The following is a 20,537-nucleotide window of genomic DNA, read 5'->3' on the forward strand; positions in this document are numbered from 1 at the left end:
GGCTTGTGCCTAAGGTTCCACTGTCAATGCAAAAAATAAATATAAAAATGTAGAGGAGATACCGTACCTCTGGCCTATCCTATCCTAAAGTCACAAGATCTATGGTTCGATCCCTTCCCATGACTAGTTTTCTATGCTTTGAGCCCTGACACTAGATAAGGGGGCGGAGGAGGGTACTACTACTACTACTACTAATTTTTTTTATTTATACCCCGCCCTTCCCAGCCAAGGCTGGGCTCAGGGCGGCTAACAAGCAATAATAAAAACAAGTTGAATGAATACCACTTAAAAACAAGATTAAAATACAACAATTAAAATGTTGAAACATTAAAATATTAAAATGCAGCCTCATCACAGGAGGAGAAAGGAAAACGAAAAGGGAAAGAGTGGGAGGGAATCAAACTGATTCTAAGCCAAAGGCCAGGCGGAACAATTCTGTCTTACAGGCCCTGCGGAAAGAAATCAGATCCTGCCGGGCCCTGGTCTCATGAGGCAGAGCGTTCCACCAGGCCAGGGCCAGAGTTGAAAAGGCCCTGGCTCTGGTTGAAGCCAATCTAACTTCCTTAGGGCCCGGGACCTCTAGGGTGTTGCTATTTATGGACCTTGAGGTTCTCCGTGGGGCAGACCAGGAGAGGCGGTACTACTAGAAAAGGGTGTGTCTAAACTACCAATTAGAAACTAGGGCAAATATGCCCAAAATAAGAAAAGGAAAGTGGTTTTCATACAGGAGATCCTCTCCCTTTACAACCTAAACGATTTCCATGCAGTAGGGGTGCTGGGAAAGGGCCTTTGCCCCGCTCGCCACGAGTCGCAGAAAAGCATCACTAATGTCTTGATCATCACTATTATTTATTAAATCTGTATACCACCCCTCATCCAAAGATCTCAAGGCGGTTCCCCCCCCCCAAAAAAACCCCACAAGAAAATAAAACACCTAATAAAAAACCAATAACAAAACAAATCTGGGATAGCTCAGTTGAGGCAGAGCATGAGGCTCTTAATCTGAGGGTTGCAGGTTCGAGCAGAATCTTCCTAATTATTGTGCTCAGAGGGATGGTACCGGAAAGTACTTTCTAAAGAGATGGCCATAATTTTCATGGCCTCTTGTGAGCTTCCAGAAATGTCCAACTGGCTATTTCTTCAGAGGCTTGATGGGCTGCTGGCAGGATCCAGCAATGATCAGAATGGCTCAGCAGGTACAGGATGAGACTCTTAATCTCAGGGTCCTGAGTTTGAGTCCCACACTGGGCCAAAGATTCCTGCCTTGGAGGGGGTTGGACTAGATGACCCTTTCCCCACTCTACCATTCTAAGAAGCCCACATTTATGAAGGGCTGGGTAGACCAATGGTCAGACCTCGCAGCTTCAAAAAAGCATCCCTGGGCGAGCAGTTCCAAAACACCCTCGCGGCCCAAGCAAGGGCAACTCAGAATGGGGCGAAGTGGAAGCAGCAGCTCCCTGTGACACTTGCCCTGCCTGCCTGGCCCCGCGCCCTTTCCCAAAGCCACTTCTGACACGCATCTCATCCCCCCACCGCTGTCAACCAGACACGCCCCTTTCTGAAGACCCTGGGGGTTGACGACACACTTGTCTCCCTTCCAAAAAGGCCCTTTGCTTCCACAGGCAGGCAGGCAGGCAGGGCGTACGTACACATTCACACACACACTTTGCGCGGCAAAGTCTCGGATCCATGCTTTTTATAGTCCACCTGCCTTCCAGGTGTGATTTGACACTGGATTTGTTGGAGTTGTTTTTTAAAAAGTGGAGGATCCGTGTAGATCCGCCTTTAACCCAGACCCCATATATATATATATATAGGCGTACATAAATATATATATATGTGTGTGTGTGTATGCCTTGCCTGCCTGCCTGTCGAAGCGAAGGGCCTTTTTTGACGGGGTGTGTGTGTGTATATGGGGGGGAGGGACCACACGAGGGTCATATATACACACCCTGCGCCCATTCCCACAGCCACTTCCGACACGTGTCTCCCGCCCCCCCCTCCGCTGTCAAACACACACGCCCCTTTCAGAGGACCCTGGGGGTTGACGACCCACGTCTCCCCTCAGAAAAGGCCCTTCACTTCAATAGGCAGGCAGGCAAGGCGTACATATACATACATACACACACATATATGGGCGTACATATATATATATATATATATAATATAGATGCGTGTGTACGCCTATCCTGCCTGTCGAAGCGAAGGGCCTTTTTTGACGGGGGGGTGTATATACGTGTGTGGGACGACACGAGGGTCATATATACACACCCTGCGCCCTTTCCCACAGCCACTTCCGACACGTGTCTCCCCCCCCCCCAGCTGTCAAACACACACGCCCCTTTCAGAGGACCCTGGGGGTTGACGACCCACGTCTCCCCTCAGAAAAGGCCCTTCACTTCAATAGGCAGGCAGGCAAGGCGTACATATACATACATACACACACATATATGGGCGTACATATATATATATATATATATATATCTAATATAGATGCGTGTGTGTACGCCTATCCTGCCTGTCGAAGCGAAGGGCCTTTTTTGACGGGGGGGGGGTGTATATACGTGTGTGGGACGACACGAGGGTCATCTATACACGCCCCGCGCCCTTTCCCACAGCCACTTCCGACACGCGTCTCCCCCCCCCCGCGCCCCTTTCCGAAGAGCCTTTGGCGACCCGCGTCTCCCCTCAGAAAAGGCCCGCCCCGCCTTCCCCCGGGCCCGCCGGCGGCGGCTCTCCTGGGGCCCCTCCCGGTACCTGCCTGCCTGCCAGTGGGGCGGCCCGGCGGCCCCGCGACGTCTCCCTCCCGCTGCCTGGGCCCGAGGCGCGCGCGCGCCGGCGCCTCTCCCTCCTCTGCGCCGCGAAGCCGGCTGCGAAAGGCCGCTCCTGCGCACGCGCCGATCGCGCCCTCTGGCGCAGCTTCCGGCGGAGGATGCTCCGCCCCGCCTCTTCCGGCGCGCTCTTCCGCCGACGCCGCTCTCCTTCTGCGGCCCATAGACTCGCTCGCTTATAGCTCTATGGTCCCGTCGCGGCCTCGGAGACCCGGAAGTGCCGCTCTAGGGTTGCGGAGGCCGCGGCTGGTCGCAGAAAGGGAATTTGACTGGTGGAATTGCCATTCATAGAATCCTAGAGTTGGAAGAGACCACAAAGGCCACCGAGTCCAACCCCCTGCCAAGCAGGAAACACCATCAGAGCACTACTCACATATGGTTGTCAAGCCTCTGCTTAAAGACCTCCAAAGAAGGAGACTCCACCACACTCCTTGGCAGCAAATTCCACTGTCCAACAGCTCTTACTGTCAGGAAGGTCTTCCTAATGTTTAGGTGGAATCTTCTTTCTTGTAGTTTGGATCCATTGCTCCGTGTCCGCTTCTCTGGAGCAGCAGAAAACAACCTTTCTCCCTCCTCTATGTGACATCCTTTTATATATTTGAACATGGCTATCATATCACCCCTTAACCTCCTCTTCTCCAGGCTAAACACGCCCAGCTCCCTTAGCCGTTCCTCATAAGGCATCGTTTCCAGGCCTTTGACCATTTTGGTTGCCCTCCTCTGGACACGTTCCAGTTTGTCAGTGTCCTTCTTGAACTGTGGTGCCCAGAACTGGACACAGTACTCCAGGTGAGGTCTGACCAGAGCAGAATACAGTGGCACGATTACTTCCCTTGATCTAGATGCTATACTCCTATTGATGCAGCCCAGAATTGCATTGGCTTTTTTAGCTGCCGCGTCACACTGTTGGCTCATGTCAAGTTTGTGGTCAACCAAGACTCCTAGATCCTTTTCACATGTACTGCTCTCAAGCCAGGTGTCACCCATCTTGTATTTGTGCCACTCATTTTTTTTGCCCAAGTGCAATACTTTACATTTCTCCCTGTTAAAATTCATCTTCTTTGTTTGGGCCCAGTTCTCTAATCTGTCAAGGTCGTTTTGAAGTGTGTTCCTGTCCTCTGGGGTGTTAGCCACCCCTCCCAGTTTGGTGTCAGGTGAATGGCAAATTTGGTGAATTTGCCATTCAAATGGATTGCGAAGCGGCTTGCGAGCGATAAAGGAGTGGCAGCGTCATTTAAGAGGAGTCTTACATTAATTTAAGAGGAGTAAATTAAGAGGAGTCTTAAATTTAATTTAAGAGAAAGGTCTTAAATTAATTTAATTTTAAGAGGAATCTTAATTTAAGAGGAGTTCACATATGGGGCAAGCTGATTGGAGATTGAAAAGAGTTTTCATTTTGGGTCTCTTTCTTAAACTTTTGCTATAGTTTTTTTCTTCCTCATTTGGGGAGTTAAACCTGGCAGTTTCAAGAAACATACTTTATCTGTTCTCTTAAATGTGCTGCTTAGAAACAGGCACCAATATACTATATTTCTGTCATTCACTAGATAATACGTTTAATTTTTATAGTATTACGTGAGGCTGACGTAGACTGTTTGACCTTGGGACAATACATGCAACCCACAAAGCGCCATTTAAAGGTAAAATTTAAGAGGAGTCTTAAATTAAAGGAGTCGCAGCATAATTTAAGCAGAGAATCACTAATACAGCCTAAATCATACAAAACGATTAACAAATTATCAGCAAAACAATTGGTCTACTATGGAATGCTGGGAACAAAATAAGCTGAACATCACAATTCCAGCCTAAGTCGTATTATATGATTAACAAAGCAGTCTAATCTCTAAAGCAGCAGCCGCCTTGGAGGTTTAGGGCGCTGCACCATGTTTGCTGGGCTGCAGGAGCTCAGTGTGGCAAACGGGGAAGACCTGAAGGAGACACTGAGCAGCTGTGTGGAGCCGCTCAAGGCCATCGAGCAGTTCTAGATGGAAAATGGCATCCTCCTGCCCCCTCTTCAGTCCGCCTTGCCATTCCTGGACACCCATGGCACCCTCAGGCTCAAGTTCCACCAGTCTGTGTTGGACGAGCTGAGGGAGAAACTGCTGGAGAGGGTCTCGGCCGTTGCTTCTGAAGGAAAGGCTGAAGAAAGGTCCAAGCAGCTGGAAGACCTCCTGGAGAAGAGCTTTCCCTTGGTCAAGGTGCCATCAGTCCAACCTGTGATGATGTGTGTCATGCGACACCTGCCCAAGGGGCCAGAGAAGAAGCTGAAGTTGGTGATGACTGACAAGGACCTGTAGAAAGCGTGTGCCGTGGAGGTGAAGCATCAGATTTGGCGGGATGACCAGGCCCTGTTTGGTGACGAGGTGTCCCCTCTGCTGAAGCGGTACATCCTGGAGAAGGAGAAGGCCTTGTTTAGCGGCGACCTCTCTGTCCTGCACAACTTCTTCAGCCCTCCTCCCAAAATGAGGCGCCGTGATAGGAATTTTATGGTCTTAGACATATGTTCAATGTTCATAAGTGTACCAACCAAGCACATACATAGATCAGCACAGGAAGACCGACCTGGAACCATTTTGATTCCCAAACTGTCCCAAACTGACCAAATGTTTTCTCTGCAAGGTCAAAGGAAAATGGAAAAGCCTTCCCATTGTCTTTTCCTTCACAAATCCTGTCATAAGGGTATGTCTGTGTTTGAATAGGGTGTGAACCGTTGACATGGCCCAGGAACAAAGTATTTATCCTTGCTTGACATTTATCCTAAATAACTGAGTCACTAGGTGTATTCCTCATAGAATTGTAGAGTTGGAAGGAATGGGTCATCTAATCTAACTGCCTGCAATGCAGGAATCTCAACACATGTTCCTCCATTCAATTTGAGACCATGCCAGCCCCTGCTTAGCTTTGCAAATGGGCTAGCAAGTGGCTGCAGGAAGCACATGAGGAACCGCTTGTGACCAAACAAGGTGGGCAGGTGGGTAATAATAATAATAATTTATTATTTATACCCCACCCATCTGGCTGAGTTTCCCCAGCCACTCTGGGCGGCTCCCAATCAAGTGTTAAAAACAGTACAGTGTTACAGGGCTGAACAGGGCTGCCTTAAGATGTCTTCTGAATGTCAGGTAGTTGTTTATCGCTTTGACATCTGCTGGAAGGGCGTTCCACAGGGCGGGCACCACTACCGAGAAGGCCCTCTGCCTGGTTCCCTGTAGCTTTGCTTCTCGCAGTGAGGGAACCACCAGAAGGCCCTTGGAGCTGGACCTCAGTGTCCGGGCTGAACGATCGGGGTGGAGATGCTCCTTCAGGGATACTGGGCCTTTGAGGCCATTTAGGGCTTTCAAGGTCAGCACCAACACTTTGAATTGTGCTCAGAAACATACTGGGAGCCAATGTAGGTCTTTCAAGACCGGTGTTATGTGGTCTCGGCGGTTGCTCCCAGTCACCAGTTTAGCTGCCACATTCTGGATTAGTTGTAGTTTCTGGGTCACCTTCAAAGGTAGCCCCACATAGAGCGCATTGCAGTAGTCCAAGCGGGAGATAACAAGAGCATGCACCACTCTGGGGAGACAGTCCGCAGGCAGGTAGGGTCTCATCCTGCGTACCAGATGGAACTGATAAACAGCTGCCCTGGACACAGAGTTAACCAGCGCCTCCATGGACAGCTGTGATTCCAAAATGACTCCCAGGCTGTGGCCCTGGAATTTCTTCCTGCTCACGGAAGCACATTAAAATCTTTATGCTACATACGCGGAGGCTGATAATGTTTTGCCATGAGTGTATTGCTCACACTGGCTTAATTCAGACAACTCTAATTCACTAATTACATTATTAGTAACACACATATCAGCTGAAAGTCTTCAAGATGGCAACAAGGCAAAACAACATTACAAAATAATACTTGCTCTCTCCTACAATACTTGTTCAGTGCTAATTATAATTCGCCACCATGACCCTTCAGTTGGCAAATTACTTTTACTCCAAATTAGACTTGGAAACATCCTCCCACAATAGTCCTGAATTCTGGTTAGCATTTCCTATTTTGGATCCCATAGCAAATTATGGACATGTCAAAGACATGGAGAAAGAAGTTGCAGTTCATTGTCAGGCTATGACTGAAGGTTTATCTTAATTGTGCTACTCTTTGCTGCTAACCACACAAGTTGTCTTTTAACGTTGCAGAGATTGTGGAAGTCACCAGTATTTTTACATTTTCAGTGCAGAAAACTAATATCCCGCATCGGATACAGAGATACTCATTAGCTTTAATGCAAAAGGGGGGTGGAATAAATAAAGTCAGAGTATTTCATATAGGCGGGACGCGGGTGGCGCTGAGGGTTAAACCACAGAGCCTAGGACTTGCCGATCAGAAGGTCGGCGGTTCGAATCCCCGTGACGGGGTGAGCTCCCATTGCTCGATCCCTGCTCCTGCCAACCTAGCAGTTTGAAAGCACGTCAAAGTGCAAGTAGATAAAGAGGTACCGCTCCGGCGGAAGGTAAACGGCGTTTCTGTGCGCGGCTCTGGTTCGCCAGAAGCGGCTTAGTCCTGCTGGCCACATGACCCAGAAGCTGTACGCCGCCTCCCTTGGCCAATAAAGCGAGATGAGCGCCGCAACCCCAGAGTCGGCCACGACTGGACCTAATGGTCAGGGGTCCCCTTTACTTTTACCTATTTCATATAGGCAGCATGAGGAGGAAGATGCTGAAGGGATGTAAAACTTATTTCCTCAGTAAGAAAGAAGGCTTGTTAAACAGCGCAGCATCGATGACAGTTAAAATAAATATTGTGGAAGGGCAACATTCTGTAAATTGAACCATGCTGCCGAGTGCACCAGTTTTATTTTTAACAGCTGAGGCCACTTGTGTGCATCTCAGGGTTTTTTTTTACCTCCCCTGCCTCCTCAGATTTCCTCCTCCTCCATTCTGCTGCTCCCACCCATCTCTGCTCCACCTCACTTCAACTCAGCTTGAAAAACCCAAGAGACCATTTATTTGGGGTACAGGAAAAAAAAAGAGACTGCATGCTGAGGGTAAGGCTTTAAAACGAAAACCTGTTTTGAAATCAAAGCTGAAAGGTGAATGCTATATTATCATGCCAGAGTTAGGAATGAAAAACATTAACATGTATAATAAGGGGGGGGGGGGGGCGTGTGTCGCAGCCAGTTATGCAAAGTGTTTAAAGTACTGATAAATGTTAGACTCTCATCTTGACATTTCTTCCATCAGCTCTGTTAAATTGGGAATGCTAGAGCGGTGCTGAGCTCCGTGAGCTCCAGTTTCCCCGTGTTAGCACAGCCTGTGTGCAGGATTGCAGCTTTAGTCTTTGTTGCTTCTTTGCATTCCGAAAGACAGTGGGATTAATCGGAGGCTGTCACCTTTAATGCCAGGGCTTATCCTTGCAAAATATGAACTAATAATGGAGGAGGAGGAGGCTCTGAGAAGGTGCAGAGTTCATTTTCCTTTCTACTTATGGTAAATAACCACAGGTTGCTCTCATGCGCATCTACAACTGGAGGACGGGCTTCTAGGTTACAGAGTAGTTTCAGAAAGCTAGCACTAAAGAGCTTGGCTATTAATATCCTAAATTCGTGATCAAGGTCAGTTCCAAAAAACAAGCCTGTATCCCTTTTGAGAGGACTAGTCTCTGAAATCAGTTACAGCAGGGCAGATCTGAAACTTCAGAATTAGCTGAGGTTTATAGCCATCTAATCAAGAGAGTGGCTCTAATCAGGAATTTCCAGCAGGTTTGTGAAGCAGAAGGCAGGAGAAGAGCTCTGAGATGTTAAAAAAGAAAAAGAATTTAGAAGATGGAAGAACAAACGGTAGCACAGAGCTGACAGTATTATGACGAATATTGCAAACAACTGCCACATGGTTTTGACATGAAAGCCCTTATAAAAAGTAATTGATACTCCCCAAACCAGTAGCTCTGAAGCCCTTTCCTCCCAGGAATAGCCAAGATCTTGTAACCTCTTATTTTCTTCAAAGATCTATTTATCTATAGTTTGTCTATAGCTAACTCTCAGAACAGGAAACTACATTGAAAGCTTTAAAAACATTTTTATGCTTCCCTTCACTTAAAAAAATGTCCAGGGCATTTTACAATAGCTCATTAAAGACAACAAAACACCAATAATCAATATAAATTGTCCACAGCAGTGACTTTTTTTCTGTGATGGCTTTGAACACATCTCAGAGTAATCAATACTATTCCGCTCTGCTCTGCTGAAATGAGCAGGAAGGGTCGGCCTTCCAGCCAAGGGTGATTAGTTGTGTTGTGGCTTTTTATTTTTATTTTGTAAACTGGCGCCCTGCCCTCCCTCCCAGAGCAGCCCAGGGCAGCAAATGTCAAAATGTTAAAACAGTATGATTAAAAAACGACAACAGATTTAACACATTAAAAAAACTAATTAGAACATCTAAAAGCAGACTCATAACCTCATAAGTACTGTATTAATTTCACTGTGGCCATGACCAGTATCTATCAACCATCAGACGCCTGCGTAAACAGGAATGTTTTGAAATTTCTCTTAAAAGTCGATAATGTAGGAGACAGGCGCACCTTATCAGGGATCTGGTTTCACAAACAGGGACCCACCACTGAGAAGGCCCTGTCACAGATCAACGCCAACCAGGCAGCTTCCAGACACAACAGCGGTGGCGCAAGATAGTTGATATGGGGGGAGCTGCTGCTTTGGGTACCTGGGTCCCAATCCATTTAGGCTGCCCCACCTACCAACTTAACAGCCACATTCTGCACAAGCTGTAACCTGTGGGTCATCTTCAAGGGCAGCCCCATGTAGAGAAGTTTGCAGTAGTCTAAGCAGGAGGCCACCGTAGCAAGGACCTAGAGGCCAAGCTATCCCAGTATAGGAAAGGCCAGTGACAGGTTGGAATTCAGTGCTCCCAGATGACAAACCTGCTCTTTCAGGGGAAATGTACAGGTTGTACAGCCATTTTCCAGACACCCACTAACAGTATAAGCCCCCAGTCGGCCTTTTCCTCCTACCAGACACTGGTCTAACATCTTCACAGTCTCTCCTGATTCAGATGGTATGAAGAGACAGAGGTATGTGTCTTCATCATACTGATGAATTATGGTCCAAATTCCTGGATAACAATTCCCAACAGACTCGCATAGATGTTAAATGGCTTATTATTATTATTATTATTATTATTATTAATTTTGTATTAATAACAAATAATAAATAAATAATAATAAATTCATAATAAGGTCCATATAGTAAAAGCCATGGTTTCCCCAGTAGTGAGGTATGGAAGTGAGAGCTGAACCATCAAGAAGGCTGATCGCCGAAGAATGGATGCTTTTGAATTCTGGTGCTGGAGGAGACTCTTGAGAGTCCCATGGACTGCAAGAAGACCAAACCTCTCCATTCGGACGGAAATCAGTCCTGAGTGCTCACTGGAAGGACAGATCCTGAAGCTGAGGCTCCAAGACTTTGGCCACCTCAGGAGAAGAGAAGACTCCCTGGAAAAGACCCTGATGTTGGGAAAGATGGAGGGTGCAAGGAGAAGGGGACGACAGAGGCCGAGATGGTGGGACAGTGTTCTTGAAGCTACCAGCATGAAGAAGGCAGTGGAAGACAGGAGTGCCTGGCGTGCTCTGGTCACGAAGAGTTGGACACGACTAAACGACTAAACAACAAATAATAATTTATTATTTGTGCCCTGCCCATCTGGCTGGGTTTCCCAGCATAGGAGATAGGAGGGACTCTTGCAACACCCCACAGCTCAAAAGCTTCAGGGCCGAGCAACCATCTCCTCCTCCTTCTCCTCCTCCTCCTCCTCTTTCCTGGAGACAACCCTGCAAGTAGGAGTGGAACCACTGTACTACACTGCCTCCAAGTCCTGTTCCTTCAAGTCATTATGAAAGGACACCATGGTCAATGGTGTAAAGTCATTTGGGGCTGATAATTCCTGATCTTCCAATTTACCTGCTGGTTCCAATGTGAAGCTCAACCAGTGGTTTCCAGGTGTGTGTGTGTGGGGGGGTACTGCCCCCTGGGAGTGGTAGGATTACCTAGGGGGCGCACTAAGACACAAGGAGGTGGCAGGAAGACACTGGAAGTGCAAATGATGATCAGACTTTGAAGAGCTGGTACGACACTGGATCAAATCCACCAGTTTCACAGAATTAAACTAAATCATTTTAGTTGGATTTTGAATAAATGTGGCAATTAATTGTTACTCTTTTGAATTCTCTTGTGTTATTATCTTCCTTAATGGGTTGCACTAACCACTTTTCTGAATAATGCTTTTTATAGGGTGGAGTTCACAGGACCAAGGAGATGGTGGCCCACTAAATTAGGGAACTAGTGAGCTAAACCCAGTGCTCCCCCCCCCGTTATAAGAAAAACTGCTCCCTTTCCCTTATGCGGTATTCCAGAGTCCATATAGAGTCCTTAAGTGAGTTCACTATCGGTAGGAGAAAACAGAGGCCAACCAGAGTATATTGAGAAGCAAAGCGGCTAGTAAGCCTGATCTTTATTCAAGGAACTGTTGCAGCAGGGTCCCCACTCACCACACGCAGGAGGGATGAGAACCCTGAACAATGGTGCGCAAGCCCTTATATAGACTCTTGAAATTGCCCACCCTGTAGCCCAAGACCACCCCCGAAACATCATACATACATCACAGAAGGAGGCGGTCTACAGCAGAAATTCTGTCTGCCAGGATACCTGATAATGGTCGCTGATTGCAGTAACTGGGCAGTCTGGCCATTCTTTTGTGATTGTTAATACTTCAGTTCCTGAGTCCAGGTCACAGGCTCACCCTGTTGTTGTTGTTTAGTCGTGTCCGACTCTTCGTGACCCCATGGTCCACCCTATTCACACACAAATACACCCTTAAGACAGGATTTGCAAGCAAAAAGACCAAGGGAAGGCTTTCCCCATTTGCCTCTCTTACTGCAGAGGAATATTTGAGGTCATTGGGAGAGTCAGAATAGCTTCAGGATTGCTCTCCCGTGGTATTTCAGACACATGCTTCATATATTTAGATATGTGTGCCTTTATTAATATTTATTCTGTATTTGAGACCTTAAAATTCTTATAACACCCCAGAAAAAAGGTGCTTGAATGCACTTTGCTCAGAAGAACTACCCCGGATCTCTTCAAGCTCCTCAGAGGCTTGTTGAGGCTGCTCAGCTGAGATGCAGAGAGGCTTCTGCACCTCAGCTGAGCAGCTTAAGGGTGTGGGGACTTGCTCAGCTGAGGGGCAGCTTTCCCGTGTGTTGGCTGTTAGCCAGGAGGCTGAAGAGCCTCATCAAAGCCTTGCTGCACTGCCTGCTCACGAGGAGACCTTTTCCAGAACCGGTGGAGGATGTCCCTTCAGGTTCTGCGGAGGGTCTTCTTGTGAGATGGAGGTGCAAGCGGGGCTTTTGCTGAGGCCGGTCAAGTCTCTCCCCACACCTCCAGGGCCCACCTCAGAAGTGCTAGAATGCCATTGCGGTGCCTTCTGGCTGGAAGAAGCTAAACCATAGGTTAGCATGAGCCCTAGCAGGCTTCTTGCATTTCCTTTCCATCTCCATCACCTGCCCCCTAAGAAACTGGCTTGTTTCAGTCATGCTAAAGAACTTTAAAAATGGCCCTTCCGTTGAATGATGGATTGCCCCATGTAGGGCATTCAGACTGCGCAATGTTTGCTCCTTATTTGGGTTATCTGCCTTTTGCTCCAACCCTTGTAATGTTCAAGTGCTCCCGATACATGCATAGTTTTTGTGCTATGTAACTGCGCTGACATTCTGCAAGTCATGGCTGCAGCTATTTTTAGAGATTATGTGCATCCAAAATATTCCCAAGAATCAGAGCAACAGAAGTCTGGCTGTGACAGACAAACAGACGAATGCTTTTAATGTTGTACACCGGGAAGGCTATGGCTGCGTACAGTATTTGCACTAAAAGTTCTGCAGAAGGAAGATCTTGCTTTCTGAACAATAGCTGTACAATGCTGAAGAACTGTCAGCTGAGATCAACTCAGTGGTACATCTTTTCCCTCACTGCAGTTTACAAGTAAGAGATGCTAGCAGAGAAGGTGCGAGAAAGCTCAGCATGGACAATGGAATATCAAGCAATTTCCTTCACACTTGTTACTTTCTGGGTTGTTGATGACCAGTGGCACTGAAGTAATGGTGCATATTGTTATAAGAAAAATTCCTATAATTCCCTTATGGGGTATCCAGAGCCCGTAAAGAGTCCCTCAGGAGATCTTTATCAGTTGGAGAGAAAGCAGAGGCCAACCAGAGTATATTGAAAGCAAAGCGGCTAGTAAGCCTGATCTTTATTAAAGGAAATAAACTGTTGCAACAGGGTCCCCACTCACCACACGCAGGAGGGAGGAGAACCCTGAACGATGGTGCGCAAGTCCTTAGTCAGTGATGGCCAAACTTGGCCATCCAGCTGTTTTGGACTACAATTCCCATCATCCCTTACTACTGGTCCTGTTAGCTAGGGATGATGGGAGTTGTAGTCCAAAAACCTGACTTGCGATAAATGCCCTCCAGACTATTTGACAAGACGATACAGGAGAACAAGCAACCTGCGACAGTTTGGGTCAGTCATTTGCAGTTGTGTAATGAAATGGGCATCTGCATCTACAATGAATTACATGGGAGGTAAAAAAGCAGTCTAGTGACGACATTTCCCCCAATGATGGGACATTCCTACACCATATCGGTTCTGTATTCTGCTTTGGAATGGAATGGTTGAACTGCAAGGCTGTACAGTATTTAGATCACAACTATTTGATACTTTTGTGACGCCTTTTCGTTTTTCTTGCAGGGATACCAAAGGCAGCCAACTGCAGCTATGGTAAGAGAAGAGATTGTTTTGTCGTGCAATGCATTCAATGAACTGGTCTCTCTAGTTCAATTCCATTCTTACAGCTCACCATTAATTGTTCTAGGCCAAGGGTGCTAACTTTTTTTTTGCCCAAGAGACACATTCCTCATTGGTTGCTGTAGTCCATTTTTGGGAGGAGAAAAGGCTTAATAATAATAATAATAATAATAATTTATTTATACCCCGCCCATCTGGCTGGGCCTCCCCAGCCACTCTGGGCGGCTTCCATAGAAACCAAAAATACACTAAAATATCACACGTTAAAAACTTCCCTGAACAGGGCTGCCTTAAGATGTCTTCTGAATGTCAGGTAGTTGTTTATCACTTTGACATCTGCTGGAAGGGCGTTCCACAGGGCGGGCGCCACTACCGAGAAGGCCCTCTGCCTGGTTCCCTGTAACTTGGCCTCTCGCAGTGAGGGAACCGCCAGAAGGCCCTCGGAGCTGGACCCCAGTGTCCTGGCTGAACGATGGGGGAGGAGACACTCCTTCAGATATACTGGACCGAGGCCGTTTAGGGCTTTCAAGGTCAGCACCAACACTTTGAATTGTGCTCAGAAATGTACTGGGAGCCAATGTAGGTCTTTCAAGACCGGTGTTATATGGTCTCGGCGGCCGCTCCCAGTCCCCAGTCTAGCTGCCGCATTCTGGATTAGTTGTAGTTTCCGAGTCACCTTCAAAGGTAGTCCCATGTAGAGCGCATTGCAGTAGTCCAAGCGGGAGATAACCAGAGCATGCACCACTCTGGCGAGACAGTCCGCAGGCAGATAGGGTCTCAGCCTACGTACCAGATGGAGCTGGTAGACAGCTGCCCTGGACACAGATTTGACCTGTGCCTCCATGGACAGCTGTGAGTCCAAAATGACTCCCAGGCTGCGCACCTGGTCCTTCAGGGGCACAGTTATCCCATTCAGGACCAGGGAATCCTCCACACCTGCCCGCCCCCTGTCCCCCCCAAATTCTGTCTTGTCAGGATTCAACCTCAATCTGTTAGCCGCCATCCATCCTCCAACCGCCTCCAGACACTCACACAGGACCTTCACCGCCTTCACTGGTTCTGATTTAAGAGAGGTAGAGCTGGGTATCATCTGCATACTGATGAACACCCAGCCCAAACCCCCTGATGATCTTTCCCAGAGGCTTCATAAAGATGTTAAAAAGCATGGGGGAGAGGACGGAACCCTGAGGCACCCCACAGGTGAGAGCCCAGGGGTCTGAACACTCATCCCCCCCACCACTTTCTAGCCACGGCCCAGGAGGAAGGAGCGGAACCACTGTATGACAGTGCCCCCAGCTCCCAGCCCCCAGCCCCTCAAGACGGTCCAGAAGGATGTTATGGTTGATGAACCCTACGTAGATCCAGAGTGGAGCACCTAAGACAGTTGGATGGTGTCTGGTATGCTGCCTTCCAGCAAACCCGTCAGCCAAGCTGGTGCCAAATGTATTGCTTGCTGATGTGGTTTAGAAGCTGGTCTTGTTGTCTGGGCAGCCCAGGACCTCCATCCACACTGCCCAAGCTTGCACCCCAGAGAGGTCACCCCGTTGCTGCTGACGCAGTAGAAACAACACAGGAGGCAGCAATTACAGGTTACTGGTCTCTGCAACCACAGCAGGCACTGCAATTCTATTTTAGTTTTAACAATTTGTGTTTGTATGTGAACCGCCCTGAGATCTTTTGATGAAGGGTGGTATATAAATCTTAATAATAAGACAGTCATACCTCATGTTACGTTTGCTTCATGATACGTTTTTTCAGGTTGTGTCCCACGGCGATCCATAAGTACTGGAAAGGGTTACTTCCAGGTTTCGCCGCTCTTCGCCGCTCGCGCAGACGTACAAAATGACGTCACGCGCATGCGCAGAGGCGGCAAATCGCAACCCACGTGTGCGCAGACGCGCCATTGTGGGTTGCGTTCTGCTCATGTTGCGAATGGGCCTCCGGAACGGATCCCGTTCATAACCAGAGGTACCACTGTACAGTCGTACCTTGGTTTTCGAACAGCTTAGTTCTCAAACGTTTTGGCTCCCGAATGCCGCAAACTCAGAAGTGAGTGTTCCAATTTGCGAATGTTCTTTGGAACCCGAACATCCGATGTGGCTTCTGCGGCTTCTGATTGGCTGCAGAAGCTTCCTGCAGCCAATCAGAAGCCACATCTTGGTTTTCCAACATTTTTGGAAGTCGAGCAGACTTCTGGAACAGATTCCGTCTGAGAACCAAGGTATGACCATAGTAATAAATGCAGAGCTCTTTAAGCCACAAACATGGACCATGTCCCAGCTTTCGTCAATGCTTTGGTGAGCTACTTCTTCTTTTTTTAAAGCCTCAATATATTAGGACTAGGTTGCCTAAAGGTAAAGGGACCCCTGACTGGTCAATCGTGGCCGACTCTGGGGTTGCGGCGCTCATCTCGCTTTATTGGCCAAGGGAGCTGGCATACAGCTTCCGGGTCATGTGGCCAGCATGACTAAGCCGCTTCTGGCGAACCAGAGCAACACACAGAAACGCTGTTTATCTTCCCGCTGGAGTGATACCTATTTATCTACTTGCACTTTGACGTGCTTTCGAACTGCTAGGTTGGCAGGAGCAGGGACCGAGCAACGGGAGCTCACCCCGTTGCGGGGATTCGAACCGCCGACCTTCCGCTCAGCAAGCCCTAGGCTCAGTGGTTTAGACCACAGCGCCACCCGCATCCCTTGGTGAGCTACTTCTCTTTCTCTTCTCTTTCTGTCTCCTCTCGTGTCTGCAGGGCAGGAAGCACCGAGCTTCCTCTGGACTCCACAAGCACTGTGAGAAGTGTTTCAACCGGCACTGCCAAGCTCCAGTCGAGCCCACCGTCTCTTGCGTGGTGATCAGCTGCCGGTCTCACTGCGGTGCTGCTTTCCATATGTGTAAAGAGGACGAGCACCAACTCCTGTGTCCGCTAGAGCAAGTCTCGTGCCTCAACTCTGTTTATGGCTGCCCTTTCACCATGGCCCGCTTCAAAGTGGCCAAACACCTCAGAGTCTGCCCTGCCAGTATCGTTTCCTGTTCGATGGATTGGAATCGTTGGCCAAACGTGGATTCTGAGGCCATTCTGCACCAGAACATTATGAAAGAGGAGCCCGGCGAAGCGTGCTTAGATGCGGCCCTCGCCTTGAAAGATCAGAAAGCTCTTTTCAAGACACTCAGAATGGCTGAGTTTTTCCCAGAATGCACGGAGGTCTGTCCCATAGATGAAGAAGGAACTGATGGTGCTGAATCCTACCTAGGAGAAGGGGCTGGCCCTTCCGAAGCAACGATGGCTGAGGCAGCCGCGCTCAGCCAGGAAGAGCGTGAGAACCTTGCAAAGGACAAAGAAGGGGTCGATTTAGTCGGTTACAAAACCTGGGAAAACATCTTCAGTAAAGAATTCAAAGCGTGCACGGTAACAGGCCAACTGGCTGAAAACAAGGAAAGTGGAAGGGACAGTAAGCCTCTGACAACAGGACCAACTTCTAGTGGCAATGAGAAAGGAAAACCGCCAGAAGAAGGTAGCAGTGTGGGAGACAGTGAGAAAAACCAAGCCCCTCCTGAAGTGAATTTAGCAGCTGAAAAGACAGGTTTAGCTCCTTGGCAAGATGGAGTTTTGGAGAGGTTAAAAAAAGAGGTTCCTATAGGGGATTATAATATGTATCTGGTGCACCATGGAAGGATGCTAATTCATTTTGGTCAGATGGCTGCTTGCACTCCCAGAGAGAAAGACTTTGTATATGGAAACCTGGAGGTTCAGGAAGTGAAAACTGTAACCACCTTCAGAGTGCCAGTCAGCTATTGTGGCAAAAGAGCTCGTCTTGGGGACGTCGTGGCGCACAGGAAGCCAACGAAGAGCGTATCTGTGGATACTTCAGAGTTAGGAGTCAGCCTGGAGGCTCTTCCTAAATCAGATGCAATCAAAACTACACTGCTGTGTGCCTTGGAGAAGGAACTGAAAGGGCACGAGATCTCTGAATCAAAGAGCATCGATGCTCTCTTCATAGATTTTGGGACGCAAACGTACAACTTTGCTATGGAGCCTTTCGCTTCCACGGCCGTTCTAGCAGACACACTAGATGCCGAAGACCCGCCGAGTCTCCACATGCAGCTGAGCAGCGAGAGTGTAACCCAAAGGCACAACAAAAGCAACTCTGCTTTCACGTTCTCCTGCAGCCACGTTTTCAGGAGAGACGAGTTTCCTTCGCATTTCAAGAACGTCCACGCCGACATCCAGTCCTGCTTGAATGGATGGTTCCAGCGCCGTTGCCCGCTTGCCTACCTGGGGTGCACGTTTGTTCAATATCCCTGGCGCCCGGCCGGGCAAAGCTCAAGTGTCATCTACAGCCAGCGCCTCAAGACATTTGCCCTTAAGCCAGAGGTTGACCCTGTGCTCTCGGAAGCAAATAAATTTAACTTGAGCAGAAATCGCAGGGGGAAAGAAATGGATGTTCTGAGCAGCCTTCCGCTGGAGATCCTAAAGTACATTGCTGAGTTTCTGGATAGCTACAGCTTGTCTCAGTTGGCTCAGGTGTCGGTGCAGATGAGGGACATCTGTGCTACTCTGCTGCATGAGAGAGGAATGGTCCTTCTGTCGTGGGAAAAGAAGAGATATTCTCACGGGGGCACTTCTTGGAGAGTCCGCAAAAAGGCAAGTGATGGGGGCATTTGGGAGGGTATGGTGGCATCATCCAAACATTTGCATTGGTCTCTGGATTTTGGGTTGTGAGCATCACAGGTTTCTACCACTATAAAAAAACATTTTAGCAATTTTTAGTTAGGCTTTGTTTACACTGTGACAAGCAAGGGTTGCAAGATATCAGGGTCTGTCCTGATGTTTTAAAGTTTTAACCTTCACAGAATCACAGAATTGTAGGGACCACAAAGGTCATCGGGTCCAACCCCCTGCCCAACATGGAGCTCAAACCCATGATTCTGAGATTAAGAGTTAGCTTTATATCAGAATGTTTCTTGAATATGGAAAGCATATTCTCCAAGAAAACTAAGCCTTGATTCAAAGTAGGAGTCTGCCAAGCACATTGTTCCAGCACAGTAGTGGAAATAGTATGGTCTAACAGAACCTCTGATTTCTGTTTCTTCTGACTCTCTCTCCCCTTCCCACACACAGACAGCCGGGAGAATTGTACCCTTAATCAAAGTGGCATGATAAATACAGTATGAGTTTGAGTTTTAAATGAAGGTGTCCATTTAACAGGGACTCCACAAACTATATCTAGGCCTACAGCTATATCCATACCTATATCCAATATATATAGGCCTATACAGTGGTACCTCATGTAACAGACACTTCAGGTTACAGACTCCGCTAACCCAGAAATAGTACCTTGGGTTAAGAACTTTGCTTCAGGATGAGAACAGAAATTGTGTGGTGGCAGCGGGAGGCCCCATTAGCTAAAGTGGTACCTCAGGTTAAGAACAGTTTCAGGTTAAGAACGGACCTCCAGAACGAATTAAGTTCTTAACCTGAAGTACCACTGTATTGATATCCAAAGGTAAGTGAAAAAGACCAGTTGCTAATAGGTTAGGAAGTTAATAAATTAAATAGACCAAATACTTTATTCTACATAAATTGAATAAATTGTTAATGCACATTCATTCCTAAAGGATAATACTCCATGCTGAAAGTTTGAAAATGTTTGTTAAGATCTCCTTAACAAGGAGAATTCAATTAGTTTTCCCTCTTCCTCTCCCCTTTGACTGCATTAGATAGATCTTTCTAGCAAAGTGCTTGGGGGACAAAAGGGACTGGAGAGAAGGGGGGGGGGCGCACAGGTCTAACAAGCCAGACTCGCAGGATCTTGGGGACCCCTGCGCCCTTGACTCTGCTGCTAAAAGCTGCTAGGTGCACATGGAGTATAAGCTGCTAGGCCATGGACAGCATTTTTGCTGCCTGTTTGCCATTTCTGCCACACTGCCTTGCTTCACCCCCTTCTCTCTTTCCAGGCCAAGTGGAAGAGATGGAGCAGATCAGCAGTTTTAAACAGGAGTGCCTGTTTGTTTTAAACAGGGGGGCAGCAGGAAGAGGGCGGAAGGGTTGGAACATCCCAGTGGTGCACTTGTGGGCAGGTGGTGGCAGTGAGTGCGTGGGCAAGCGGTGGGCTGGCTGGTCCAGAGGTCTGGAGTTCTACCAGTAGGTTCGGTGATGGGCTACAAGCCTGAAACATTTGGGCAAAATCCTGATGCCCTCTTATGCATGCACCTAGCTTCTTGTAATGGGAAGAGTTGTTTGCAAGATCTTGCACAATTGCGAGACTGATTTTTTCAGTGCCTAAATTCCTTGTTTATGCCTCTTGATAGATCTGGAAATTTAGCAGCCTGTTCTCCACAGTGAATAGCTGGCAATTCAGTGACATCCCTTCGATGGCTACACATTTAAAGACCTGCCCTTTTTATGAGGTGGAGAGCAAGGAGGACCCGGTTTTGCTGCCTCGACTGTTTTCACCTGAAGAACAGAAGCAAGACACTTTGGTCTCCACAGTCAAACACAGCCTAAAGAAACTTCAGAGAAGACCAAATTGATTTTGAGACATTCTTTTGGATCTGGAAGAACTGTATCAGAACTTTAGCTGTTCTCTCTAAAATGGATTTCATATTCTTTATTAGTATGTCAACCGGAAAAAAAAACTTAGCTGTATGCTTTCAGGATAGAATGAAACAGAGGGTGCAATCCAGAATCTTTCAAATAAATGGGAACTTTATTCCTGACTTCAACAGAGTGGTGATTTTTAAAAGAACTCTAGATATTTTCATTTCAACCAGCTTTTTATTCATTGTTGTGTCTTGCTGAAATCTTATTGCTTGTTTTAAAGGGTAGAAGGTGGATTTTAACCTAATGGTTTTG

General features: G+C 47.7%; 2 protein-coding genes across 4 annotated transcripts in view; one reads left to right on the forward strand and one right to left on the reverse strand.

Annotated features, from left to right (window-relative positions):
• Window positions 1–2,888, reverse strand: part of KPNA1 (karyopherin subunit alpha 1) — a 34,215-nt gene extending 31,327 nt beyond the window's left edge. The window contains exon 1 of the mRNA XM_083719304.1: window positions 2,766–2,888. The gene's annotated coding sequence lies outside the window, so the exon portion shown is untranslated. The remainder of the gene's footprint in view (window positions 1–2,765) is intronic.
• Window positions 2,889–7,732: 4,844 nt separating this feature from the next.
• On the forward strand, window positions 7,733–20,407 carry FBXO40 (F-box protein 40). 3 transcript variants are annotated; one of them, XM_083718900.1, is made up of 4 exons: window positions 7,733–7,858; window positions 13,628–13,657; window positions 16,434–18,326; window positions 19,994–20,407. In XM_083718900.1, exons 1-4 carry the CDS (start codon window positions 7,850–7,852, stop codon window positions 20,213–20,215), a joined length of 2,154 nt encoding a protein of 717 aa, XP_083575026.1. In that variant the 5' UTR covers window positions 7,733–7,849; the 3' UTR covers window positions 20,216–20,407. The 3 variants fall into 3 exon arrangements, with proteins under 3 accessions (XP_083575026.1, XP_083575027.1, XP_083575028.1); XM_083718902.1 differs by having other exon boundaries at window positions 7,756–7,903; XM_083718901.1 differs by lacking the exon at window positions 13,628–13,657 and having other exon boundaries at window positions 7,742–7,858.
• Window positions 20,408–20,537: the final 130 nt, after the last annotated feature.

The sequence above is a fragment of the Podarcis gaigeae genome (assembly GCF_964106915.1).
Source record: "Podarcis gaigeae genome assembly, chromosome: 17".
Classification (NCBI taxonomy): Eukaryota; Metazoa; Chordata; class Lepidosauria; order Squamata; family Lacertidae; genus Podarcis; species Podarcis gaigeae.

Coding starts and splice junctions, on each gene's coding strand:
- FBXO40 (XM_083718900.1), top strand. Junction 13,658..16,433: donor GGCAGCCAACTGCAGCTATG/GTAAGAGAAGAG, acceptor TCGTGTCTGCAG/GGCAGGAAGCACCGAGCTTC. Junction 18,327..19,993: donor CTTGGAGAGTCCGCAAAAAG/GCAAGTGATGGG, acceptor GCCTCTTGATAG/ATCTGGAAATTTAGCAGCCT.